Below are 24682 nucleotides of genomic sequence, written 5' to 3' on the forward strand. Positions count from 1 at the left end.
GGTTTCCTTCGTCGATGGAACGATTGATCGACGTCATCATCATCACCTGAATGAGCATTGAAAGCGAAGAGGAGGGAGTGTACTAAAGGGTGCACCAAAAAGGCACAGGAGGCAAGTGAAAGGAATGTAATGTTGGTCCACGCTGTTGTTGTTGTTGTTGCCCGCGGGGTAAATGAGTGTGGTTTGACATGCACGAAAGTCGTAGCAAGTGACCACCAATCGCGCCAAGGGTGGGTTTCCATGCTATAGCCAAACAATCCTGCAAAGAAAGTCAAGTCATCGGGGCGCAAAGTGTTTCTACGTCTATAAGTTCACCCCACGTGAAGCGACCTTGAATTAGCGACCTCCTTGGCAGGGCTTCAGTAAGGTTAGGCTTTACGATTGATCGCACAATTAAAAGTGAAAATGATTTCTCGGCACCCAGGGAGACTCTGTATCCTCTTTCCACCGGAAGCCCTGACATGACATGGGCATTCCTCGTAAGACCTGAGTGAGGTGAGTTGAACTGGAGTGGGAGACCACCAGAGCTGTTATAGGCCGCACCCGATAAGGCAAGGTTGCGACTTGCTGGACTTGCGATGATGGCCCTCCTCCCCCCAGATGAATGAATCACCGACGACGCGTAGACACATCACGCTGGGTTGTAGTGGTTTCGACGCCACACAAAACACACACGGGGCAGGCAGTCAACCCCTTATTATAGACGAGTCCGCGGAGTCCGCGCCATGGAATCGCCAAATCGTTTCACGCAAACCAGCCACAAGGTCACGTCAGCACAGGTTTTTACAAGCGAAAAAATACCGCGAGTTTGATGTCGACGAACGTGTTCGTGTGTGAGTTGTGTCAATCAGGGCGACTGCGAGACGCATACGAATCAACCGATCCACGCGTAGACTTTAACTCCACGGACGGACCTGACTTTTGCGGAACCTGTTCGTCCAATAATAATCTCATGCGCACATGGAGCTATGGATATTGGCTTGTGCGTCGATTCCCTCGATGTCCCTCGAGACAACAGAGGCAGAGAGCCTATAAAAAGAAGCATAATTATGATTAGCTAATTTTCTTGTGTTCATTTAACACTCCCTCCCACACGCCGCGCATGGAATAATAATCGGAGGCGGGGGCTTAAAAGCGGCTCCTGGTGTTGTTTTTCCTTTCGGGAACCTCTCCAAGTTTCCCACTGATCCATTCGGTTGGGCATCGAGGTGAGATGCAGAGGAGATGATGGCTTGCGATAGCTAGCTGCCGGTTGATAACGAGCCGAGTAGCAGTAGTCAAGCCCTTGACCGCCTCTTGTCCATTTACCAGGGACCGTTTTCTCTACTCCAAGAAGGTGGTGGTGGAATAAAGTGGGAGGGATTGGATTCATTAGAGCTCGTTTATAGGCCCTTTTTCTTTTGCGATATCTCCCTCAGCCAGAAGATATAGCCTTCGTTAGCCTTTTTTCACTTAAACCGGTGCGCCTTCAATATCCGTAGGACTCATTGTTCGATACGTTTGCGCGCTCTTTACATGCTGATGATGATGATGATGATGATGAAAGCCAACGTATACGCCTCGTCATGGCTCGTGTAAAGGCGCCTATCGATGGCATAATTTTCGGATCAGTCAGGACCGCCTCTCCGAACCGGCGGTTGTTGGTAACGGTCTGGGGACAATAAGTACATTTAAATGCGGTTATTTCTTCGTCGGGCGATTTTCGTAATTGGTTGCAATTGACTCCACGCGTCTTTACATATGTATGCGCGATGTAAACACAATGGACGTGACGGGGGATGTGGGAAGATTAGGAACGAGGGAACTAACCAAGTGTGTGACTAAATTTGCATGCGCTTTATACTCCTTACCCTCTACGCCAAGGGAGTAAGTAATCGGTTCACCTACTTTAAAGTATCGACGGTATCTTTCACTGAATTCACAAGTAACCACACGTTTAACGGCTCTTTCGGGGGCAAACTACTTGGACTTGGACCACTATATGTGTGGGGGGTTTTGTACCGGTTCGTCCAAACCAGATGGCAGATCGCGATCGTCCTTTAGTGGACAGTCTTCCAACTCCATGACTCCTCTTCGCAGGGTATGAAGTAATCTTAAAGACTTTGCGTTAACGCATTCGTGGGATTCGTCCAGAGTTTCAGGGGTGACCGGTACCATCTCCCGCCTAAATCGCGTGATACTCGGTAAGTGGTTTTTGGTACATGAGGCCCAACACTTCGAGGCGGGGTGCCTTCTTTCGTCAGGCCACTGACCACAAGGTTTGTTTGTTTGTTTGGCGAAGGAGTAGGTGTTGCTTGCAAAACGAAGCTGGTGGTGGTGTCGAGCTGGAATGCTTGGAAAACCATCGATCGCCATCACACACAAGTCGTCGTCGCCGTCGCGCCTATTAGCTAACGCAAGCCCAGTATGTTCATACCGTGGCTGAGGGCACTGAACTGAACCTGTTTGTCGAAATAGGTTAGGTTCGTTTCTGGTTGATTTCCCAATCAACCGAAAAACGAAAAACGAACACACTTTAGCATTAACAAAATGGTCGCGGGTGGTGGAAGAAGGCATGCAAAGCGGGGGGAGATGGTTGGTGCGCCCAGGCGCATATGCTTATTATCGGAAAATCTCTCTATGTTCACTTTTTCCCACACATTCCCCGGTACAAATCTTTGCTTTCAGCCGCGCTAAAGGGTGCAGTCGATGGCGTCAATGAAGGAATTTTGTCGTAACTACATTCTTGTCTTGTCTTGTCGTTTTGCTGAACAGTTGGGAACGCAAACCAAACCGCCGCTGTAAACGTTGCCTTTCACACAGGTGAAATAAACCTGTTCGTGCGGGGTCGTGGTGCATAGTTTCAGTGGGTTTTTCGCTCCGCGGAACTGCCTCTGACCCCGTCCGTCAATTATGGTCAATATGGCACTTTTCAGGCAACAACCGTCTCTTGGTGCGGCGTCTCTAACCGCTTTTGTCGGCGGATTTCTCTTTGATGTTTCCGATGGGTGATAATCAGCGGACGAAAGTGCCTGATTATCCGATGAGTGATTGACGTTCCGTCTTCAAGGAACTCTGGAGAAGCAAGGGACATGGCGTCAAACGTATGTCGGGGTGTATTTATGTTTAAAAAGAAACGTTTAATTTGGTTATCAACGAATGTTTGTTCAAAATTATTGTATCTCGTACGTCTTACGAAGAACCCGTTTCCTGTTTCCATCCTCCAAAGGGGTGGACTTAATCCCGAGCGCACGCTGCCTTTTTTAACGAGCCCTTCTCGAGCCAAAGAGGGCTAATTTTGCATTAGCAGCATTAGTCATCCAATTGACTCAAATGTCAACCATCCATCGGGGCCGACGGAAAAACCGTTGATGAGACTCGGGAAAGTGCCGGAACGAAGATGGTGGCGAACTTTCTTCCATTTGCAGACGCGCTCGGTCTTTGAGAAGGGTGACCGTGACAATTATGGGTGCGCACGCGGGTATGCACCACCACCACCGGTCGGTTTATCTATCCGGTCCGGGCCGTATCCGGCGTTCGGAAGGAACATTCCGTGCGTGCCACCGTCTTCGCGACACTGATGAGCTCCTTCTACAGCGGCAACCAACCTCCCTTCTTTGACTCAGTGACTGAGTGATCGCACGAGAAGAAAGATGGTGGAAGAAAGAAGCCAAAGCCAAGGGGGGTGGACGTACAAGAGTGGGGCAGAAGCAGCAAATAAAACCTATCTCGAAAACTATTTCGAATTTTAATTTGAATCGTACGCGTAGGAATGCGTTTGCGCCGTGAGGCTCCCGGTTGGAGGTTCACCCTTCACTGTTAGTGTTTTTTTTAAGCCCCGTAGGGTTAGTACGTGTGGGATACGCTTCTACTACCGGTGTTGGGGGATGTGGAGGCCTTTTTTTCTTCTTCTCAAATCAATAGTCACTGTGTGGCCTTTTTTTCCACAACCGCTTTATATGATAATAAAACACACGAACGTCGCGGTGACTTCAGCTGGAGTTTAGTTGCAGAAATGAAATTCTGCACCGTGCTGTGTTCCGTTCCGACGCACCCCTTTCCGACACAGTCAGAGTCAGTCCGTCAGCGGCCGACAGGCGGTATGTGGCTGACGTGCGCGAGAAATGCACATTTTTCCCCGGCAAGACGCATTTTCATGGATGTGCACCAAACAAAACGACGCAACGAGAAGGCAGCAACAGATCAACGGATAGAGAAGAGATGATACTTTGATCGTGGAACTCAGTTAGCCTTTTTTGTTTACCCTTATGGGTGCTGGTGTGTTTTCCTTCGCTTCATGTGCGGAATTTCACTTTCGATTCATCCAAGTGCCAGGGGTTTTTTTTAATGTTTTGGTCCGCAAATAAAAGGGCCCTCTCCCAAGAGGTTGGTTGTATTTTTAAGAAGTTTTTCTAGCTCTCTTACCCTAGCAGAATATATCACGCGAGCGATGGTTACACTAGTCTTGGTTGGACTTTGAGATGGATGTTTTTACAAACACGTCCTACGGTACACGTGTTTCCACTCACATACCATTGCGGTCCAATTTCTCCTGCACTGCAGACACAAAAACACGATGTTTCACTTCATCACTTCGCCGGGGATGGCCACCGGTGTCTGTACGGTAAGTCCCCCCCGCATAATGATGTCTCGTTTGCGGATTTGACGGATTGCGAGACGTTATGCGTGTGTGGCGTCTCGTAGCGCCGAGGCTCTTTCTGTCCGACTTCTAAAGGTCCGCCAATGGTTTGTGGTGACATCGATGAAATGTGGAACCAAAAGAGTACCTTATTCATCTCCCGCTTGGCGACGACCCACTGCAGGAGAGTTTCGGTGGCGATACTTTGTGCTACATGAAGATGTGTTTAGCGATGGTCACGAATGAGGTACGCGTGATGTGAGACGGATGGTGCACAGGCAAAATGCGAATCGGAGTATGCGAAACGAAGACGCATGCATGCATGTACCTCGAGGCGTAACCAAACGTCACCATCGTCAACGTCGTGAGCGTCGTGTGGAGGTCTTCCTTTTGCCGCCAACATTGGAGCCCACTTAGGAGACGGCGCGCGCATCACGCATCGGATTTCTCTTGCGTCCCAAGTGCTAACGCCGCGTGCGTGGAGTGATTTGTTGCCTTCACTTACCCGTCCGTACTCGGATTCCGCTGAAATAACAGTCTTATTTAAAGTTTATTGCGACAAGCGGCGAAGGGGGGTGTGTGTGCTAGAAGAACTTTTTGCGCGAGATGTTGTATTCACCGAGGCACTGTCGCGACGCCATATTGCTCCTCCATGGCTGAACTCCGAAACGTTAGAAGCTGAGTGGAGGCATCTTAAAAATAGATGCACCTTGTAAGAGATCAGCGTGGGGAGTCGGTGGGGATGTAGGGGATAAATAACACGACGCATACTGGAAAGTGCGATAATCATGGCACATCGTAAAGAACTTTATTTGCATTTCACTTCGTCACCCCCTGCTGTGGGGATGCAATGGAACGGGCGATGGTCCAAAATCTGAGCTCGAGAATGTTCCGAACAGGCGAACGATGAATCCCGCATAAAAGTGGAGAAAAAAGAACGATCAAGCACCACTTTGCTCAGAGAGCAGTCCATAAAGTTCGCCTCATCGGTTGGCGAGTGGTGGCAATAAATTTGAAATTGTATACTTATTGGTATTGGGAGGAAGAAAAACGGAAAGCGTCATCTTTGGGACATGGTAAAGATTGACTCGAATTGGGGTTCGCTGTCCACATTTATCTTACCTAACTAACTGAACTCTGGTGGTTCAGGAGTTGGAATGCGAGGCGGAAAAGCGGCTTACCATAGATTGGTGTTTATTTATAAGATCAACAACATGACGACGGAAGCAAATCAATGATCTATGACAGCGCCGTCCGTCAAGCTCGGGAGAAAGAAAAAGAGCGGGAAGTTATTTAAATCAAAGGACAAGTGATCTGATATGAACGAGATCTTTCCGATCAGATCAGACTATCACAGGCATATGTATCGATGAAAGATTGGTGAATGCAATCGGCATGATGTAGGCTTGGTAGTAGTGTTCGATGCTTTTTGAGGAATGACGAAACATACAACCGTTATACGGAGTTTTTTTCTCATCTCGAGAAAAAAAACCTGGATAAACTCGACGAAGAAAAAAACATACATTCGAAGATAGCCACTCAAGCGGATGGATGATAGTCCGGAACATCCGGAGTGAACGCAGCTAACGCAATGGTTACTTAAGATGCGGTTTCTCCACGGTGAAGCAGGGCAGTGTACAAAGGGAAAGGAAATTGGGGATGACTCTTCTCCGATTTCACGATGCCGCCAAAGTTCTCCTTCTTACGGTTATTTTTGTGCATTCTGCTGCCCGTGGCTGTTTCCACCACGAGGCGACGCGCGCAGTCTAGAATCTTTTCGGTTGTAGCGGGGATCAGTTTCTCGGCGGGACGGATTCCCTAGCCGTCATCATTACACTATTGGTTGTCCAATCGATCTGTTCCAATCGGTTGGCGGAGTCGATCGAGATTAAATGTAGAGTATAGTGAGAACATTCTATCGCATTTTTGGTGGGATTCATGGTTTTTATCTTACAAGATGAAATCTTCTTCTAAATCTGTTACTTAACCATTTTTCTATTTTACTTTCATTTGCAGATTTTCCATCGATCGAAAATATTCATCTTGCGGTGTGTAACGAGTACAGGCTCGCGGAAGGAAACATGTCGGATTCGTCACAGGATTGCAGCCCAGCGCTCTGTGTGTCGCTGGTCCACTTCTTGTGCCACTGAGAGGTCGGAACCAAGCGCTCCTAGCAGAAAACGTTACGGCGCCTCTATCCGCGGTAGAATTTTCCCCACCCCCTGATAGTCATACAAGACGGGCTGAAGAGAAGTTCGAATCGAACAACGATAGGTGTTTGTTGGTAGTGCAGTGAGGATTTGTGCTTTGTGTGCGGGTGGAACCATTCGGAAGACCATGAAACCACCAAGCGCTGACATGTCCTCAGTCACTAGTAATAACAACAATAACAACAACACCACTCACGGTATCCGAGCATCAGCAGCAGCTTCTTCTGCGACTGGGACTTGTAATACTATTGTACATAGTTACGCTAACGTATGCAGTGGCATAAGTGGAACTGGTCCAGGAGGTGGAGGACCATCGGGGACAAGTAGCAGCAGTGGAAGTAGTACGACTACTCCTACACACACCGCTAGCGCGAGTGGTTCTACAGTGGCCGGAGTGACACAGACCGGCAATCCCAACGGCACCGGCGCTGGGAACAGTCCCAGCTGTTTTATCAAACCGTCGCTTTCGTTAAATTCGTTGCCACCGCAAGGACCTCCGGACGGATCGGAGATGGCCCAGCATCGGCTTCGTATAGACCGACCTTACAACAGTCTAAAGGTAAGCTTTTTTTAAAAGGGTTTGAATTCGATTTACTAATGGACGACTCTTCTTCGTTGTAGAAAAAGCGAGACACAGAGCGTGAACTGTGGCGAAGATCGTGGGGCAGTGGACACAGCCACAGCTCGTGCAGTCTGCAAAGCAGCACCACCAACACCGGGCTCGGAAAGGACGATTTCTGGGCGGCTTTGCAGACAAACTATAACTTTATCATGGACACCAACCTGCTCGACAGCTGCCGGGAGGCACGCGGCGAAATAGAAGGATCGGTCTTCCGGGATGACCTGGAGGATGATGTGAACTGTTGCCGAAAGGTAAGAATGGCACAGATTTATGTGTAACAAGTGTGGTACGATTTCTAATAAACTGTCCATGTTTTAGGCACTTTTCAAACCCGCACAAACGCACCGGTTCTACGGTGATCCGCGTTTGCTGCGTCAGTGGATCAAAGAGATGGAGAACCGAGTGGCCAGAGTACCATCGGTAACGGAAACCAAGAGACTGAGCATCGAGCAGCTTCAGAAGCTTGCAGTGGAACACGGGGTGAGTAGAAGCGGAAAACGCCCTGAACGATTGCTTGCTCGAGGAGGATCGATTTATTTTCGTCCCGGAGCAAGAACATTCCTCCAGAGTCCATTGACGCACCATGTGACACCGTTTTTCGGATGGTGGAGAAGTGAGGAATGCGTATAAAAATAGTACTACCATCGCCTATGGAATCTAGGCGTCGTAACATAAGTGGGAAGCACCGATTCTTGCCACTAGTAGCACGAGGCCCTAGGCTTCAATTGGAGAATAGTGGCCATGGAAGGAAAACATCATTAATTGCGGGAAGCGATCATTAAACGTGTCGCCATGTCAGCGAATGGAAAATGTGATTTAATTACGAGGAAAGTGTCCGAGAGTTTGTTTATTATGATATTGGTGTACGATTCTGGGTCAGCGAGTTGTCAGAAACGTTGGCGGATGATGAAAATAAGTAGACACTAATATGCAAGTTAGTCCGGTGATATGTCCCTTATGGTGGGCAACACATTAGGCGTGTTCTTTGCCGTCAAACTAGCCGGATGGAGTTGGTGTTTTATGGGAACATTTCGGTTGGGGTGTTGATCGAAACCGGCCTGTGAATGTGTTGTATGTTTTTGGTGGTGGAGGAAACGTAGTGTCGGTTAGATGGGAGTTGGCCCCATTTTTAAATATTGACAAATGGAAAGATGAACCTTTTTTCTCCATTCTCTGTGCTGCTCCAGAAAACGACAAATTCTAACCATAAAGTGTAGCAGGGGGTGCTAAGTCGTTGTTTGTCGGTTGGTTCTTTTTCGACTTAATATAGGGACGTGTTGAAATATATACTTTCCTAAGCCCATCGTTCCGATGAAGGGATAGAATGTTTCCCATTCGTAGGCGGTGAAATATATGATGTGATGGGATTATTGCGAAGATTTCTATGTCGAAGTGACAGGCACATGAGTCTTGATAAATGTGGCGTTGATACATTCAACAATGTTATACACATTGTTTTTAAAGAATGTGGGAAACATAATATGTTTTCCCGAAAGACTTTGTAGAGAACTCAATCTTCTTTTATATGTTTCGAAATATTCATGTATGCATGGCTACTCTATGCTTGGGTAAATTTTGCTTCATTTCTGAATGTTTTTAGATTATTTCATTCGCTTTAATATTATTTTTCGATTATGTTATTCGCTTTAATTTTATTTTTCGATTATTTTATTCGCTTAAATTTTTTACAAATAACGTAACAAATATCTTCGTATCTGTACCTTGTTTTAACGTGTACTGGAGTTGTATTCACCTTGGGCAAACCGTTTCAAACCAAACCGGTTATATTTGTGTATGGCAGTCTAGTCTACATTCAGGGGCATCCTTTTTGAATGATCGGTTTTGTTTAAAACTCTAATTGTACAAAATGCTATTTTTAAAAGTGTTTTTTGATAAAACTAGTTCTTTATTGAGAAAAATAACTTAGTAGACAAACGTTACGTAGTAGCTTCTGAAACGTAATGATTGGAGTTGCGTTTTTCACTTACAAACTTCATCCGTTGTGTCGATCGCTGTATCGAACGATCATCAGTTGGAAGAGCACGTGATCGATTTTAGCACCACGATTTTCCGGTATCTGATTCATTTCTGAAGACGATGTTTGCTTAGGCTCCCATAACAGGGCCCCGTAAAGAAAAGGAGAAAGAAAGTGTGCTTTATTAAAAATAATTTTTATCTTGATGTTGCATCACGATTCGCGATCGCTATCGCTACACAAGGTGTCAACAGTGATGCAACGCGAACGTGATGGATGCGCTTTCGGTTGCATCGATTCACGGTAACGATCGCGCTTTTCCTCTGACTAAAAGTGCGAGGTCAAGGTATGTTGAATAATGCAGGGAAAGAAGTTTAAAGAAATGCAGACAAACTATTTCGTTTTGCACACGAAAAGCAAATGCTCTCATCAGCGTGACCCCGATTTCACACGGCAATTACAAACGGCAGCGATGAATGAGTTTCGATTGCAGCTTAATTAGATTAGGCTCTGATACGGCGGTGGTCGAAACCGGTTGTCCCGTCCGCGGCACCACTGACCGATCGCTCCGATGATGACGATGACGATGATGATGATGGGCTACTTTTACTCGAGTGAGAAAAAAATCAATCATCGTCAAGCTAGTGCTTCCCGCGGAGTGTGTGTGGCAAGTTGGTCATTTTCCCTCTTTCTTTCTTTGGACAAATTCGTCCAAACGAAATGCGTCGTCGTTGTGATGCTGCTGCTGCTCGTGCACGGATTAAAACCGTGAAACCTTCTGCCACGGTCGCCCTAGCCTTCGGGGGGGCCCTAGTTGGGGCTAATTGATCGCGTAGTTCCTAGTTGGCGAAACGTGTTTTTTTTTCTCTCTACCCCCTCTAAATGGTCAATCCGGTGTCGGTATCAATGGGGGGTTGCTTTTTTCCTCTTTCTCGCTTCCTCTTTTCCTTCGTTACAGCTTCCAGCACCGTCGGATCACTGTTTTGGGCGTATGAAAATTGATTCGTTCCCAGGCGCATGATCGGTAACCTCAGCTGGAGTTCAGTGTCGGGCTCGCGCTTTGATTTGCGCATTTGCGATCAAAGTTTTTGCACTACACTTTCTACGGCACCCCGACCCCGACCAATGTGATGTTTTTTTTCTTATCGTTGTTCGCAGCCCGCGACCCCCCCTACAGAAGGCGTTACGCTAATCGCAGTAATACGGAAGCAGGCCGCGAGCCCCGAGGGATCCTTTCTAATTAGCAAAAACTGATGCAGTGTAAGGGTTTTGTCATCTCTTGCTGATCAGAAACTCTTTAGTAGCACACTTTCACGTGTAGCCTCCCTGCTATCACGTATCCTTAGGCGACTATAAAATGTAGCAGCTTTCCAACTCGAGAAAGGAAATCTGAATGTGTGCCTTGACGATGTTTTGTCGGTTCTCTGGAGAAGGTGCTGTAACAGTTACCTGCGAATAACTATCATAAACCACGTACGCATGACTTTCTTCGTCGTGTACAGGAGCTAAATTTACCTTTATAACAATGATTTAGTGCTTGCTTCTGCCACCAGTTTATGGGGTTAGTGATTTGAAGCAATAAATTATGATCAGCCGTCATTTTACTTTCCGCTACCAATGCTGGTCAGTGAGAGTACTTTCAATTTGCTGCGCGAAGGAAAGTTTCCAAGGATGTTCCATTGCAATAAACCCACATTAGGAGCATTAAATATGATTACCATGTCTTATAGATCTTTAGCGTCATCTGTGCTAAATGAGTTCGATGAGCCTAAACCCACAGAGTCGGGGAATAAGAAATTTGTGAACCTTGAATGATCTGCAAGGTAATTGGAACCCGCCCTTATCAGCAGCCTTTCGCAAAATACCTTAAACTAGATTAGTGCCCGACTCATTAAGCCCGACTCCGACTCCTTACTGCCTCCAAGGCACAGCGAAGGAAGCAGCTGAATGGGGCCATCGTCTTCAATGGCTTGTCACAGTTGAGTAAACGGGTCGGGTAAAATCTCACCCGCCTGATGGAAAGCACAAACGTATGCCCTTAGCGTGGCCTCTATTCCCTTCGCTGCGGCCGTAAATATCTGTTGATGTTTAATTAAAAACGATCGTTGCCGGTTGTCGGTGGCGTTTTTTTTTTTGCTTTTTCAGTACTGCAGAATGTTTAGCACAAGGTGGAAATGTGTCAGGCACGCGAAACATGAAAACTGCCGGAGGGCATTAGCAATAATGACGCGCCTGATGGAGTGGAGGGCAAGAAAGGGAAGCCTCCTAACGGAACTGGTTGGTTTTCGTTGCGCTGCTAGAGATATGCTGATCCGTCGCTTCTAGGCAACTTTGGGCCAAGCCAACTGTTTTAAGATTGTCCTCCTGTTGGTCGTTTCTCAATTCCCAGGGCAGGCGAATTATTAAACACTCACGTCCGCGAGTGCCAAATTTGCCTTAAATACGTGTATGTCTTTACAGCGTCATTAGCATTGCATAAAATGGGTTAAAAAAAGGTCCTAACAAATTAAGATCCGTTTCTTACGCAGGTTTTTTACGAGGAACAGAGCAATAAGAGGAAGTGTAACGACGGTGTGGTGTTGGGCTAACAGCGTCCTCCAGCGTGTTTTGCCCTCTCACCACCGCACGACGCTTTCTCTTGCACAATCGCTGCCGCACTCATCATAACACGATCAGCAATATAGCGCACAGTCCGTGTGATTTAAGCGACTGTGTGAAGACGGAGTGAATCTGCTAGAGTCGCATGTAACACCGAGGCAAATAAATCAACTCAACGGCACAGACCGACTTCTTTCCGGTTACACGGGCTCATAAAAATCGGCCTGTGTCCGCACACGAACGGCACGCGTTCACTTCAAACTAGGATAACGATAGGCCCTCGCCCGTTGTATGTGCGTGTGTGAGGACAACTCAGCTTTCGAAGAATGCCCTCATCATGGATGCAGCGATTTGTAAATGTTCATCCTTATTTGGCCTGATGAGTTGCGCCCGCGATGGAGACGTGAGAGGGTGTCTTGTGCAACGAGCCTTTCCGAAAACCATCGAACCAAATCGAACACCATTTCTATTTGAGCTTAATTACCACCGGTTGTCAATTGGATGGTGGCCGGACGCTGTGGCGGCTTTTGGCGTCTTTCTTGCTTGATCTTTTTGGAAGTCAGAGGTTGAATAGTCATCGCTTGGACAAGGTGTTCGCTTCCAGCAATCCTTTCTAGTTCCTGGAAAATGGGGGCCGGTCGTACGCTAGTCAAGATGTTAGTATCCGATACTTTCCTCTCTTAATAACAGGTGTCGAGATTTATGATTCTGATCGTCGCACGTCGTAGCAAATGTTCAGAAATGTTGTTCCTTCACCCTCGAGTCGACCTCATCTCTGTGGTGACCCATTGGTTCGCCGGAGTTTTCACACATGTTCGCGATTTCTCAGCGCTTTACACCGTAACGACTTTACAACCGATTCGCTTGCCGAAGGAGGAGTTGTTCCGACAATTCCTTCGTCGATGCCCCTTGGGCTGGTCTTAATGGTGTGTGGCGGCTTATATCGGGACTTAATTGATCTGCGACACCTTCTCCACCCCGTTTTTTTTATTCTCCTCGTAGGAGAAGGAAGCCAATCCTGACAGCGCCGCCAGGCAGCGGGACCACCGATTAACCCTTGTTTGGGACAACATCTTGGCAACAGCACAGAGAGAGGGCGTCGTATGTATGTGGAGGTGAAAATCTACCACACTCCTCACGTGGTGCTTTCTCAAAGCCGATCGAAGCCTCGTGGTGGGTTGGAAAATGATTAAAATTCGTTCCACCTACTCGTGCTCTCTCTTTCCCCTCGTGGGGCACTTTTACTTCGCTCGCTCGGAACCTGGCAGCTTATTTTGTGCCACGAAACTCCACCCCAACGCGCGTCACCTGTTGCCTACGGTGGTGTTGGCAAAAGAAAAATAGTGTGGAAACTTTTTCGCTTCGAAGCGCTCCTCCCCTGCGGGGGGAGGGGAGGTTGTTTCAGTGTACGGTTTTCACCATTGCTCTTGTCACTGATTGTGAAAATTGTGTGCCAAACGGCGGTTCCAAATGAGGTAAAACTTTGGCATCGATGTGGTGGGCTTTACGCTTGGGGGTGACTGAGAGGGTGGACAGCTGGTCTCTTTGGGGTTGTTTTCGCATGCCGCTAACAAGTTTAGTACGATGTCATCGGGAATGATTGCATCTGGCATAAGTGTTCGAGCGCGGTGGGAGAGACACAAAAAAGAAACATTCGTTGACGACGACGTCTTAAGAGAGCCTATATTCGGGTGAGTGTGTTGGCCGCCCGGCATTGACCATTGAGTTGCCCGAGAGAAAACTAGAAATGTGTGTGTCGTAAATGGGCAATTAAAAGAAATGAAAATTTTCCACCCCAGAGGCTTCGTCTCCCACGTGGTGGCTTTTCCCATTTTGGTGGTTGAGGCTTTCCTTCGATCGATAGTATTTTTTCTGACCTTTTACATGCCTTAAGGCTAGCTTTGACACTCACCGTTTCTTCTATCGTTTCTTAGTAACCCCTCGGGGATTGGCTTTGTAATCATTCGAAATATTTTCACGCAATCGCTGAAAATGCTCTCGGTTGCATCCGTTTCGCCGGTGGACATGCGGTCGTCGATAACGTCTCTATAAAGCGATAAAAAGCTACATCATCGCACAAACGCGCTCGTGCGTGCGTGTGTGTAGAGAAATTTATCACACTTTTGCGTGTGCTTCCTATCCGACGGAAGGTGCATAGAAACTGGACTCGGAACGGTAAACGAGCGAGCAGCGCATATCGGAAGTGTGCGATACCGGAATGGGCGCTACTCCCAGGGGGAGGCTTCAAGACGGAGACGGTGCGCCCGTGGAGAGACCGAGTTCCGAATCGGTCCGGTTGAAATATGGATGCATTGCTGCGGATCGCCATCACCGCCGCCAGCAGCGCTTTTATCAATACCAATTTGTTTTTCTTACCACCCGGTTTTTTTTTCTTCTTCCAGCAAAAAGTAGCACCTCCACTTTTCCGTTTCGTTTATCATTTGTCTGCGGGCATGTAAGTGCCCGACCTCCCCATTCCTTTCCCTCATTAGATCTGGAGCGAAAAGCACGGTGTTTCGGACACGTGCCAGAAGTTGGCGTACACCACCACTCTCCGGTAGCAACTCGAAGATTAAGGCGGTTTGCAAGGCTTGGCTTGTCTGTCGTGGGCTGTTGTTCGAATTGATATTTCATTTTAATGCTTAATTGAGCTTGCTTTGCTTGCTGTTTGTGCTCCTTTTGGTGGAGTTGGTGGAGATTTTCAGATACGATTGCGAAGCTCGGGAACAAAATAACTTTGGCACATATTTACCACCTTCCCATCGACCACACAAACGTCCCGTAAATTGTGTGCTGATTTCGACCGATTGTGTGTTTGAACCGGGGAGGAATTTAATTGGAAAGAAAATATATTTGAAAGTGGAGCTAGAGATTTGTAGACACCACACACCAATGAATGACCTACCCTGAAATGTGTTCAACCAAGAAACGTTTGGATATGTTCCAAAAATTGTTTAATACAATCTACGCAATGGATTGTGGTGGAAATTATTAGCTTCAGATTCACTTTCTATATTCGAATTCCGTCCACCTCGAAAGTGTTAATCGACCGATCGACAATCCAACTTCGACAGCACCAAAATAACACCGGGTAAAGAGGTAAAAATCAATCGACCCTTTTGTGTAACGGAAACATATTTCCCTAATGCCACAACAACATCACCGTCCGCCTTCATCTTTTCCCCGGGGGAGACAAGGGTGTGCGGACAGTTACAAAGGCAAAGCCAGATCAGATAAAAGCGTTACGATGATGGCGATGTACCGAAAGGCCCTCCTTCCTGTTGCAACGAACGCGTTCCTCCCGACGGCATCCTCCGGGAGCTTTCAACCTCGGAGCGGATTTTAATCGTTTTTCATTAATCCGACACTTGTCAATCTTTCCCGACCGTCGTCGTCATCGTCGTCGGCGATGGTGATGATTGGTGTTGGTGATGTGGTCGCTGTGGCGATGTTTCAACGCCCTTCTGCCCTCTGGCGATGGATTGATAGGGTCCGATACCGTTGGAAAAACACTCTCCCGCAGGGCCAACAGGTTGTATCGGTTTAGAAGTTGCGCTCGACAGTGGAAGAGGGTGACGGGGGGAGGTACCTCATCAACGGAACACCGGTTCGATTGCACCACCATGGCTCGGAACTTTCCAACGGTCGTCTAAACTCAGGGACACGGACGGGAGTGATTGCTGCTATGTTCTACAAGACTGTTTTCTCTTCGGGGGGGCTCACCAAACCGTTCGTGCAGAACCCGTCGTCTGGATGGTGGAGCCCCGTGGCGATAAACAGTGGCGGCGCGTGTCCGAACCGTAAAGGGGGCCGTAGGAGAAGGGGTGGTGAAGCTTAGAAAGAATGAGAATATGATTATAACAAGATGAAACAATCATAATTCCACCAGCATCACCGGGAGAAGGGGGGTTGATGTTTTGCTTTCGGGAAAAATGAAGCGATGTAGAAAATTACAAATCAACCCCCCTCCTCCCTCCCTCCCTCCCTTCGCAGGGCTTTCCATCAACCACCCGTCAGCCGTTTGAAGAAAGTAGCTTTCTTATCGCATCGCCTCTGCTGCGCGCTGCGTGAACAAAACCTGCTTGTATTCTATGCCGGCCCTCCTCAAGCGATATGTGGAGGTTTATTTCTCCCCGCTCAGCTAATAACAACCCACAGCCCCCTTCGGCCTTTCGGAGAGCCCTCGAGCGGCGAAACCATTAAAAGAATGCACCTTGGAGCAGAATGCTAACGGGGCGGATGCCAAACAGATTGGTTTTAGGCGTTCGGTAATGCTTCGGATCGAGCGCTTCTTTTATGCTGCCGATCGGGTGCAATAACAACAGGGTCCGCGCTCCCGGGGGGGAGGAGGAGGAGGAAAAGCTGCATCACTTTTGCCGCATTCTCTTTGATTTCAGTGTTTGACGGAGGGGGAGGAAAGGGATCGAGGGTTCTCTTCCTGCGGTGGAAACTCGAAACGGTACCTTTGCTTCCTTGCAGCCTCAGCAAAACGACCTTCAGGTAAACGGGTGTTTATCTTCCCATTTCATGCTCCCGAGAGTGGGCACGATTAAAAAAGGGCTCGTGTTGCAGAGATTACTTGCTGGATGGGAGGAGGGGGAAAAGTAGGAAGATCGAGAGAGGTTACACGGGAATAATTGGAGCTCCAGCCTTTCGGCATCCCCGAGGATCGCACTATCAAGATGTCCTGCTTTCGGATCCGGAGCTGCTGTTTTATGGAACGCGGCAGATTGTCTTAAGAGTTTCCTTCGGAGTGCGCCCCCCAAAAAGGGGAGCTGACTTTCGGTGAAGGGAATCAAAAGGAAACACTTACACACACGCGCGCGCGATGTCGCAAACGAATCCGGAGCCCTTTGAAAAGGCAGTCCAAGACGCTCCACTCCACGATAACATCTCTCCTCCGAGATGGAAAGCATCGAAGCAAATGGAATGCTTCTGATAATAATGGCCCGCTGGGGCGGCTTTTCCTTCGAACGTTCTCTTTTTTCAGAGGCGCACGCTGCAAACTCTACTACCGATTATGTGACAATCACTCTAGAGGGGGGAGGGGGGGTTGGATTGGAATGGTACAGGGTGTTCGCAGCCCTTTAGGGTCTCCCATTCAGCTAGTGATGAGAATAACAACTCTTTTTTAAAGATTTGAATCAGAGTGAACAATCATCAGTGACTCTTTTGCGATTTAAAACGTGTAGAAAGATTTATTAATCTTCGAGGAGATTTGAATCCGTAACGGTGATTCGAAGCCCAAAAGAGTGAATGAGTGAGTAAAAGAGTTGCTAGTCGCCATAGAGATTCGAATCCCAAGCAGAGAATCGAATCCCAAACAAGGATTCGAATCCCAAGGGTGAATAAGAGAGTGGCTAGTCGCCATCGAGAGTCGAATCCCTGGTTGAGATTCGAATCCCAAATTGTACGTGTATTCATATATAGTGCGAATATTAAGTACCAGTCTGGGATTCGAATCCCAATTTCCCAATCCCAATTTGGGATTCGAATCTCAATGGCGACTAGCAACTTTGTTACATGGGATTCGACTCACTACTTGGGATTCGAATCTCTATGGCGAATAGCAACTCTTTTACTCACTCTTGGGATTCGAATACCAATTTGGTATTCGAATCACTACATGGGATTCGAATCACTACATGGGATTCGTATCACTACATGGGATTCGAATCACTAATAGAGATTCGAATCTCTATGACGACTAGCAACCCTTTTACCCACTCTTTCACTCTTTTGGGAATCGAATCCCAGTTCAGGATTCAAATCAAAAAGGAGTAACAAAAACTGTCCATTAGGATTTAAATCAATCATTCATTAGTAAGATTCGACTCAATCATACAATCTTACTCATTTCGCACATCACTACATTCAGCAGCCCTCAGAAGGCAAAGGGCCAGAAGAAAAATGGATCGAAATTTGCCGCTCATTCGAAGCTCGTCGAACCCGCGGAGTTTGTTTGTGACGAGTACAAATTGTGGGCCAAGCCGAAGCAGAAAGGTTTTGCCCCGCCAGTTGCGGTCCCTTTCCCCTTCCGGGCGATCCTGCTCGAAGGGCTGGAGGGTGGATGATTTGCGTTTCATTTTTCGGGGTGTCCATCATCAAGCCTTGGAGGTGGCTTTTCCTTTCGGGCTGCCCGGGAACGAAAGTGTGCATTTCGTACAGTAACGAATTGTTATCTTACGCCCGTGAAAGATGGTTTCATCATCATCAGCTGCTAAATTGTACGGGAACGTCACAACCACCTCCCCATCCTGTTGGCGTTTTTGGTGCTGCTAATGGTGGCAGCGATTGTTGTGTGGACATTACAATGAATGATTTACTTAAACATCTCCCGTCCTACGGGTCTCTGGTTGTTGTGGAGAACCGATGCGTGGTCGGAGCTTAACCTACATAAAAACAGAACAATCGAAAAAAAAAGGGTTCGCTTGCGGCGAGGGAGGAAAGTTCGGGAGAATGCACATTATTGCATCCCGATGACGAGACGCTTTTTTTTATGAGCGACACCCTTCTCTGCAGCATTTCTGCGGTTGTTGCGTTTGGTGGTTCAAATTTGGTGTTTCAAACGATTCAAACGCACGACTTTTTTGACGTTCCCTGGTGGAGAATTCACCTCCCCGGGAGCAAACAAAGAAAGTTCCGTTTGTTGGGTGAAGGGCGGTATTTTCGTCCCTTTTTTTTCTCGAAGTAATCGTTCCAAGGGATGGCGTAAATGATGGTAAATACTTCCAAATTGTATGCCCACAAATGTCAGTCTATCCTCGTCAGATGTAACTCGTTGCTTTTCGTGTTTTGCTAAACCAAATCGAAACATGTTCGTTTCAGATATCTATGCTTATGCTGAAGTATGGAAAAACCAGCGCTCGAGTGTAATTGAACTTTGGCGTAAATGATTTTTCCCTAGCTTCCTTGCCCTTTTCCCCATCTTTGCTCCTACGGTTAGTCTCGCTCTAACGGTCGCTAAGGTCCGACGTTATTAATTTATTTTCCCTTCAAGTGGAAGCCCATAGTATATTTCCTTCTTTTTTTCGTCTCAAAACATGCAACACCCATGGGAGAATATTTAAATGACCCATGCAAAGAAGGATTGGAGACGCTTGGTTGCCGCGCGTGAAAACTTCCCTCCAAAACAAAAAAACACTAAGATGATGTGTCTTTCTTTAAGGGTTCATAAGGGTTGACGAATGCTGCGGTTGCACCAATCAATCATTGTTGTTGTCCATTCGGGAGTACCGTGCATGGTTGTTTTTTATTGATGGTTTTTTTTGCCCTCCCCCCCCCCACCCTTTGACTCTCATCGGAAGAAAAAGTTACTGTTACTTTACGTTTTATTGAAATGGATGGCGTACGCATTATTTATGGTTCCGGCGATAAGTAATTGGAATTTAGCCTCGGATTTAAGCTGAATCTTGTTTTCGATAGCGCAGTTATTAGGTGGACGCATGTTATGACACCTTCCAGGTGTACCGTTAGCATCGGCCCCTCTTCTCATTAGCGTCCGTTTTCCACCGACCATTGGATGGGTTGGTTGGTTGGTAGGGTGTCATTAAATGAAATGGATATGCTTCGAAGCATGCGCGAGCGCAGGAGCATAGCCTTATTTTTTTTTTATTTCAAATACCGGTCACAAAAGCTGACCGTACACATAAGACAAGATGTGGGGGGAAAACGGTTCACCACCACCCGGGTGGAGTGGTCATAAACATAGAAACATAAAAGAAAAATCAATGCCGATCGCCCGGGTGGAGGGAAGAACAAGTTGATGCGCGCGCACAGATGATCATCGATGAGCAGCGAACAGATTCCACACACCGTCCATTTTCAGTGCGTTTTTACCGAAGGTAGCAGTGCGTGCCCCTCACCTCTTTTCTTCTCCTTTGGATGCCGTGGAATTCAATAGGAAAAATCGAACGTCTGATCGTGCGATCATCTGCATCTGGAGACGCACATAATGTGATGCTACTCACCAGCACCTCACGTTTGGAGATGTGGCTTTTCTTAAGCTATGGTGCATTGGTTTTTCCACTTTTCCACGAATATCACCCATCGTCCGATCGAGCGATGGGATGCACGAATGTGGACTCGATCGAGGAAAAATGCTGCCGGTATTTTGCGGTCGATCGGAACGGTTTGGGTTGGGAATGGAGAGAACCAGGCCTGGGGGAGGGGAGAAACTCCCGATTGTGATTTAGGTTAGAGATGCGCGTGTACGCTGGATCGAGTGAAAAAGAGTTTACGCTTCAATTGCGCCAACACTCTCTCCTAAGCGTACGGAGTTCTACTTTGCGCACTTGGACAATCCCGTCTATTGGGTTCTTCAAAGTCTGGTGCTCCAATTTTAACACCTTTTTAAGACACCGTACTTCCTCTTCTCACCAACTTTTCCCTGGTCATGGAAATCATCGATTTTCGCTTCGGACGGACGTGGGCGATTTTTTGGCAAACATTGTCTCGTTTTTTGTTTTGGACAAAACAAGGGGCAAAAAAGGGTTGACTGTCTTTTTTAAGCAACCGGTTGTTTCTTCGGTGAGATAAACCGGTTTTAAAGACTGTTCTAGTGCGCGCGCGCGCGGACATCGCGATCCCATTAGAAAGGGAACTGCAGCAAGGTGAAGAAGTAGGTCTGGCCGTGGCTTCATCCTGAGGCGAAGAAAAAAAAACGGCAAACCCTACCGGGCACAACCAAGAGGCACGCCAAGGCCTGGGGGGGTAGCTCTAAGGAGGAGCAATAAATTCGACTTCGTTGAGTGTTTTCGCCGGTTTTCGTGTGACCCGAAAGGTCTCCGGTTTTAATTATGCGTGGATATTGCGTGAGGTTGGATTATCGTTCTCGCCACAACCGTTTGCCGGCATGACCGGCTGAGTCTAACCCACCCAGAGCCTGTGTTTGTTTCGCCCGGAATGTTCCCGAAGGTCTCCCAAGCGCGAGGGTCAGCGACATAGCAGGAAGATGCTGCTCGTTGGATTTACCTCAAGGAAGTGGGCTTTAAAAGAGCGGTGGATGTGTTTGAATGAAAAAGGACACAACGAGACCACCGGTCCGGACAATCTATCCATCTACCACCCCTTAGGCAGCGTGTGGGGCGGGTGGGAAAAGATTCGTGACCGTGGGTTTTCATTCTTATTTACAAGCTTCAAAAGTGCTGCCCCCTTTTCTGGGTGTGTGCGTTTTCTTATGCTCAATTCTACGGTTGTGGGTAACGTCACCTTTTTGTTTGTGCTTGTTGTGAAATGATTTTCACCTGGCCACTGGTTTCGCTCGCGACCTTTTTTTATAAGGTGTTTACCTCCATTTCTTCACCCGTTCCCATACTCATTTAAATATATCGATGGAACGTTCGAGAAGCTTTTTATAAATTGGACATACATTCGGGCATAATTAAGATAACAGATCTGCACAACATAAAAATAACTGCCATGGAACAGTCCAGAGTCCTTTTGAAGTCAGGCAGCTCGGGGGGGGAATGCAAAACCACTTAGCAGTGCAGCTTTTCCCGTTGTGTATAACACTTTTCTGCGCCAAAAGCTTCTCGATCGTTCGCAGGTAGTAAAGATGGCCGGATGTGACGATTGGTTATGAAATGCACCATACTTTGGTGCCGCTTGACTTGGTTCATTGAATTTCAACGCGAAACAAACTGAATATAACTGAAATAGCATTTCCCGAAAATAAATTAACAAACAATGCTATTAAGAAAAACGTTCGGTACACTTTGGAATGGCTTCTTCCTTTGGTTAAACGTCACCGAATAGATTTTTGAGCGCCTTCATTTGCGTACTTCCAACCTTTTGGTCATTATCAAGTTAGAGGTCAGCTTTGTTTAAAACAATAAACATAAAAGAGACGACATATGCCGACCGGAACCGAACAAGCGTGGCAGCGCATAAATGCATAAGTAGCATGTTGTGGGGACGTGCTTTTGAAGGCGACAAGATCGCTAGCTAAATGTCAATGTCACTTTTGAGACGCGGTGTAACGGTGACAAACGGTCCCCATTCTTCGTCCACCAGATAGTTATTACGTGCGAAGAAATCTGTGTAATTAACAAAAAAACTTTCCCTTCATTTGTTTCCTCAATCCTCCAGTAGACGAAAAGGTGCACGAGGGAAGCATAGCAGAATGTGTCAACATAATTTTTGGGAAGGTTGCGTCGTGTTTATGAGTTAAGGGTATTCGAAGAGACTGAAACCGGGGAAGGTGTTGCCGGTAAAGGTGCTTCGGTAGTGAATTCGGTGTAAATTGTCTTACGCTGACTACCCTGAGGCGACAATCGAGTTGTTTTCCCCCAACCGCCAGACACCGATCAATGAACAATGGGAGGAAAAGCATGACCGCTTTGAAATGCGATATACCTGCCAAGGGATGTTCTAGCCCCTAACATTCGTCGTCGTGCTACTGGAAACGGTTTCGTTTTTCAATCCCCAAAATTGTCTTTATGAATAAGCACTTCATTTCTTCGGTGTCCGTGTCAAATCGTCGAAGGAAAATAAAAACTTAAGGAATAGAAGCTAACGTTATTAAGTTAGTAATGCTATCAAGGAGCACCTTATTAGTATTTGTATTTGATACTATAAAATAATGCTAAATTACACTGTTGCATTACTGGCTTTTTTAAAAACCAAGCTAGTAGTTAAGGTTTACCGTTTGGATGTCCTCTGATCGAACAAGCCCCGTCGTCTGGTGGTTATTCGACCGTTTCGCTAACCGACCAATCACATGCGGGCTTTTAAAGCAATGTTGCATGCGACAAAAAGTGTTGCTGCAACACACGGTGTAGCATCCAAAGTTGTTGCTCGAACTCGACTCCGCGGAGCTCAGTCTACGTTGGGCATTTGTCGGAAGAGGACTGTGTGTTGTTCGTTTATTTTCTTTTCTTCCCTCGTGTGTTTAAATCTGTGTTCGAGTTTGTGTTTCGTTGAGTTTTTCCACCCCCACCCCCGCTGTCGTTCGTGTAGTTTTCCCAACCAGTGACGCGTCGCGAGGGAAATCACGCAGCATCCGATCTGGTCGTGTTCGATCTGGCGGATGCGCACTCGTCGCGGCAGTTTTCCCCCCGTTCCCAACCTGTGGTGGTGACCTGAGTGTTTTCCCCGACCGTTTAGTGCCGGCGTTTTGTTTCTGGTGGGTTCGATCGAGCGAGATCAGTATTTGAAAATTTTCACAATTATCTCGTTTTCCTCCTCGATCGTGTGTGTGTACGCGGTTCGGTGGTTTGATGAATTACGTGCCTATAGCGTGCTGAGTCGGCTCCAATTTCAACATTTTCGCCAACGACGACGACCCCCAAAGGGAGTGTGTGTTACCTGACCAACGGGGGGACTTCTGTCCGTAGATGGATACATGCCGGTTGGGTTTTTTTTTATCCCCGATCCGCGAAAACACGAAAGAGAAAGGAGCACAAGAAGGCAAACTCCACGGTTGCAAAGGAAGAGAAAAATAACCGAAACGTGCAAAAATAAAAAAAAATTAAAGCAAGTAAAGTTGGTGCTCGAAGTGCTGGGATGTGCTGCTGTGGCGGCTAGAAGAAAAATTAAGAAGATAATCTTGCAGAGCTGATGTTACACCGAGGCTAATGAATGTGAGCCTCTGGTGTGTAGCCCGTTTGGTGGTGGTAATTGGTGCGGTGCGCTATAGGTGAATGTTCGATCATCATATTCTGAGTACGATGAGAATTCCGTTTCCAGCGTTTGAATGTGGCATGAAATTGATTGTAAAGTGATGCTTATTTAGGCTTCTCGCTCGGCAACCGCTTTTTTCGCTGTGCAATTTTCGGTCCAATGTGGTTTTAATTTTCTCCTTTTCCCCCTGCAGAGAGTGTGTGTTAGCATCGTTCCGTTTTCGGTGTGAATTCTAATAGCTTTCGATCGTTAGTTGTGCGCGGAAAAGATCTACAAGCAAATATTCAAAGAGCAAAGGAATAATACGAAAAAGAGATCATTGAGGTTGTGCTGAGCAGAGTGCGGTGTGAAGAATATTTTAAAATAGAAAATCCATCCCAAAAAAGGGTCTGCCCTCAGACACCAATTTGTGTGCGGCGATACGTGTGCCTTAGCAGTGTGTGCACAGCATAGAGGAGGAGAGCAAAAAGGTCCGAAAAAGGAGCAAAACATACTTAAACTTCAAACACGCGTACTTGAGAGACGCTAGACGAAAACACATACTTCTTGGGTTGGTAGCAGTGTGTAGGGCTCGCGAGCAGAGAAGAAGGGCCCCCGTGGAAACGGCGTGGAAAAGGAGGTGAGTGGGTGGCGACGGCGGCGGGGGCAAGGACCGAAAGGGAGCGATATAAATAACAATCCACGCAAGCACCACCGGGTTTGCGTTTCAAGGAAGCGGCTTCGCCGATCCACCGTCCCTTTTCGCGTGTGTGGAAGAAGAAGAGCGTCTTGGAAAAGCGGGCCGCTCGAAGTTCTTACCACTTCGAGGGCGATCTCGAGTGTATGTGTGTGTAGGTAGCAACATGGGCCAACTCGGGGGGCTGGTCGATGATCTGTGTTCACGCAAATGTGCGGAATTTTTCGCCGAATTTGGTGGCCTCGATCGCTGCTGCTACTTCGTTTGCTGCACGCCACAAGCAGGCAAAGGCAAGAGCATCCCGTTTTATGCTTGTGTGAGTTTCGCCAGCATATGTGGATATCGTCGTGCACGCGAAGAA

General features: G+C 47.2%; 1 protein-coding gene across 1 annotated transcript in view; it reads left to right on the plus strand.

Moving 5' to 3' along the window:
- The window catches only part of LOC131265989 (klarsicht protein), a 153566-nt gene that overhangs the window by 30376 nt on the left and 98508 nt on the right, over positions 1–24682 (plus strand). Inside the window, exons 2-4 of the mRNA XM_058268315.1 lie at positions 6635–7387; positions 7450–7701; positions 7769–7930. Coding sequence (XP_058124298.1) covers positions 6956–7387; positions 7450–7701; positions 7769–7930 — 846 coding nt within the window. The 5' untranslated portion in view covers positions 6635–6955. The remainder of the gene's footprint in view (positions 1–6634; positions 7388–7449; positions 7702–7768; positions 7931–24682) is intronic.

Source organism: Anopheles coustani, chromosome 2 (assembly GCF_943734705.1).
Source record: "Anopheles coustani chromosome 2, idAnoCousDA_361_x.2, whole genome shotgun sequence".
Classification (NCBI taxonomy): Eukaryota; Metazoa; Arthropoda; class Insecta; order Diptera; family Culicidae; genus Anopheles; species Anopheles coustani.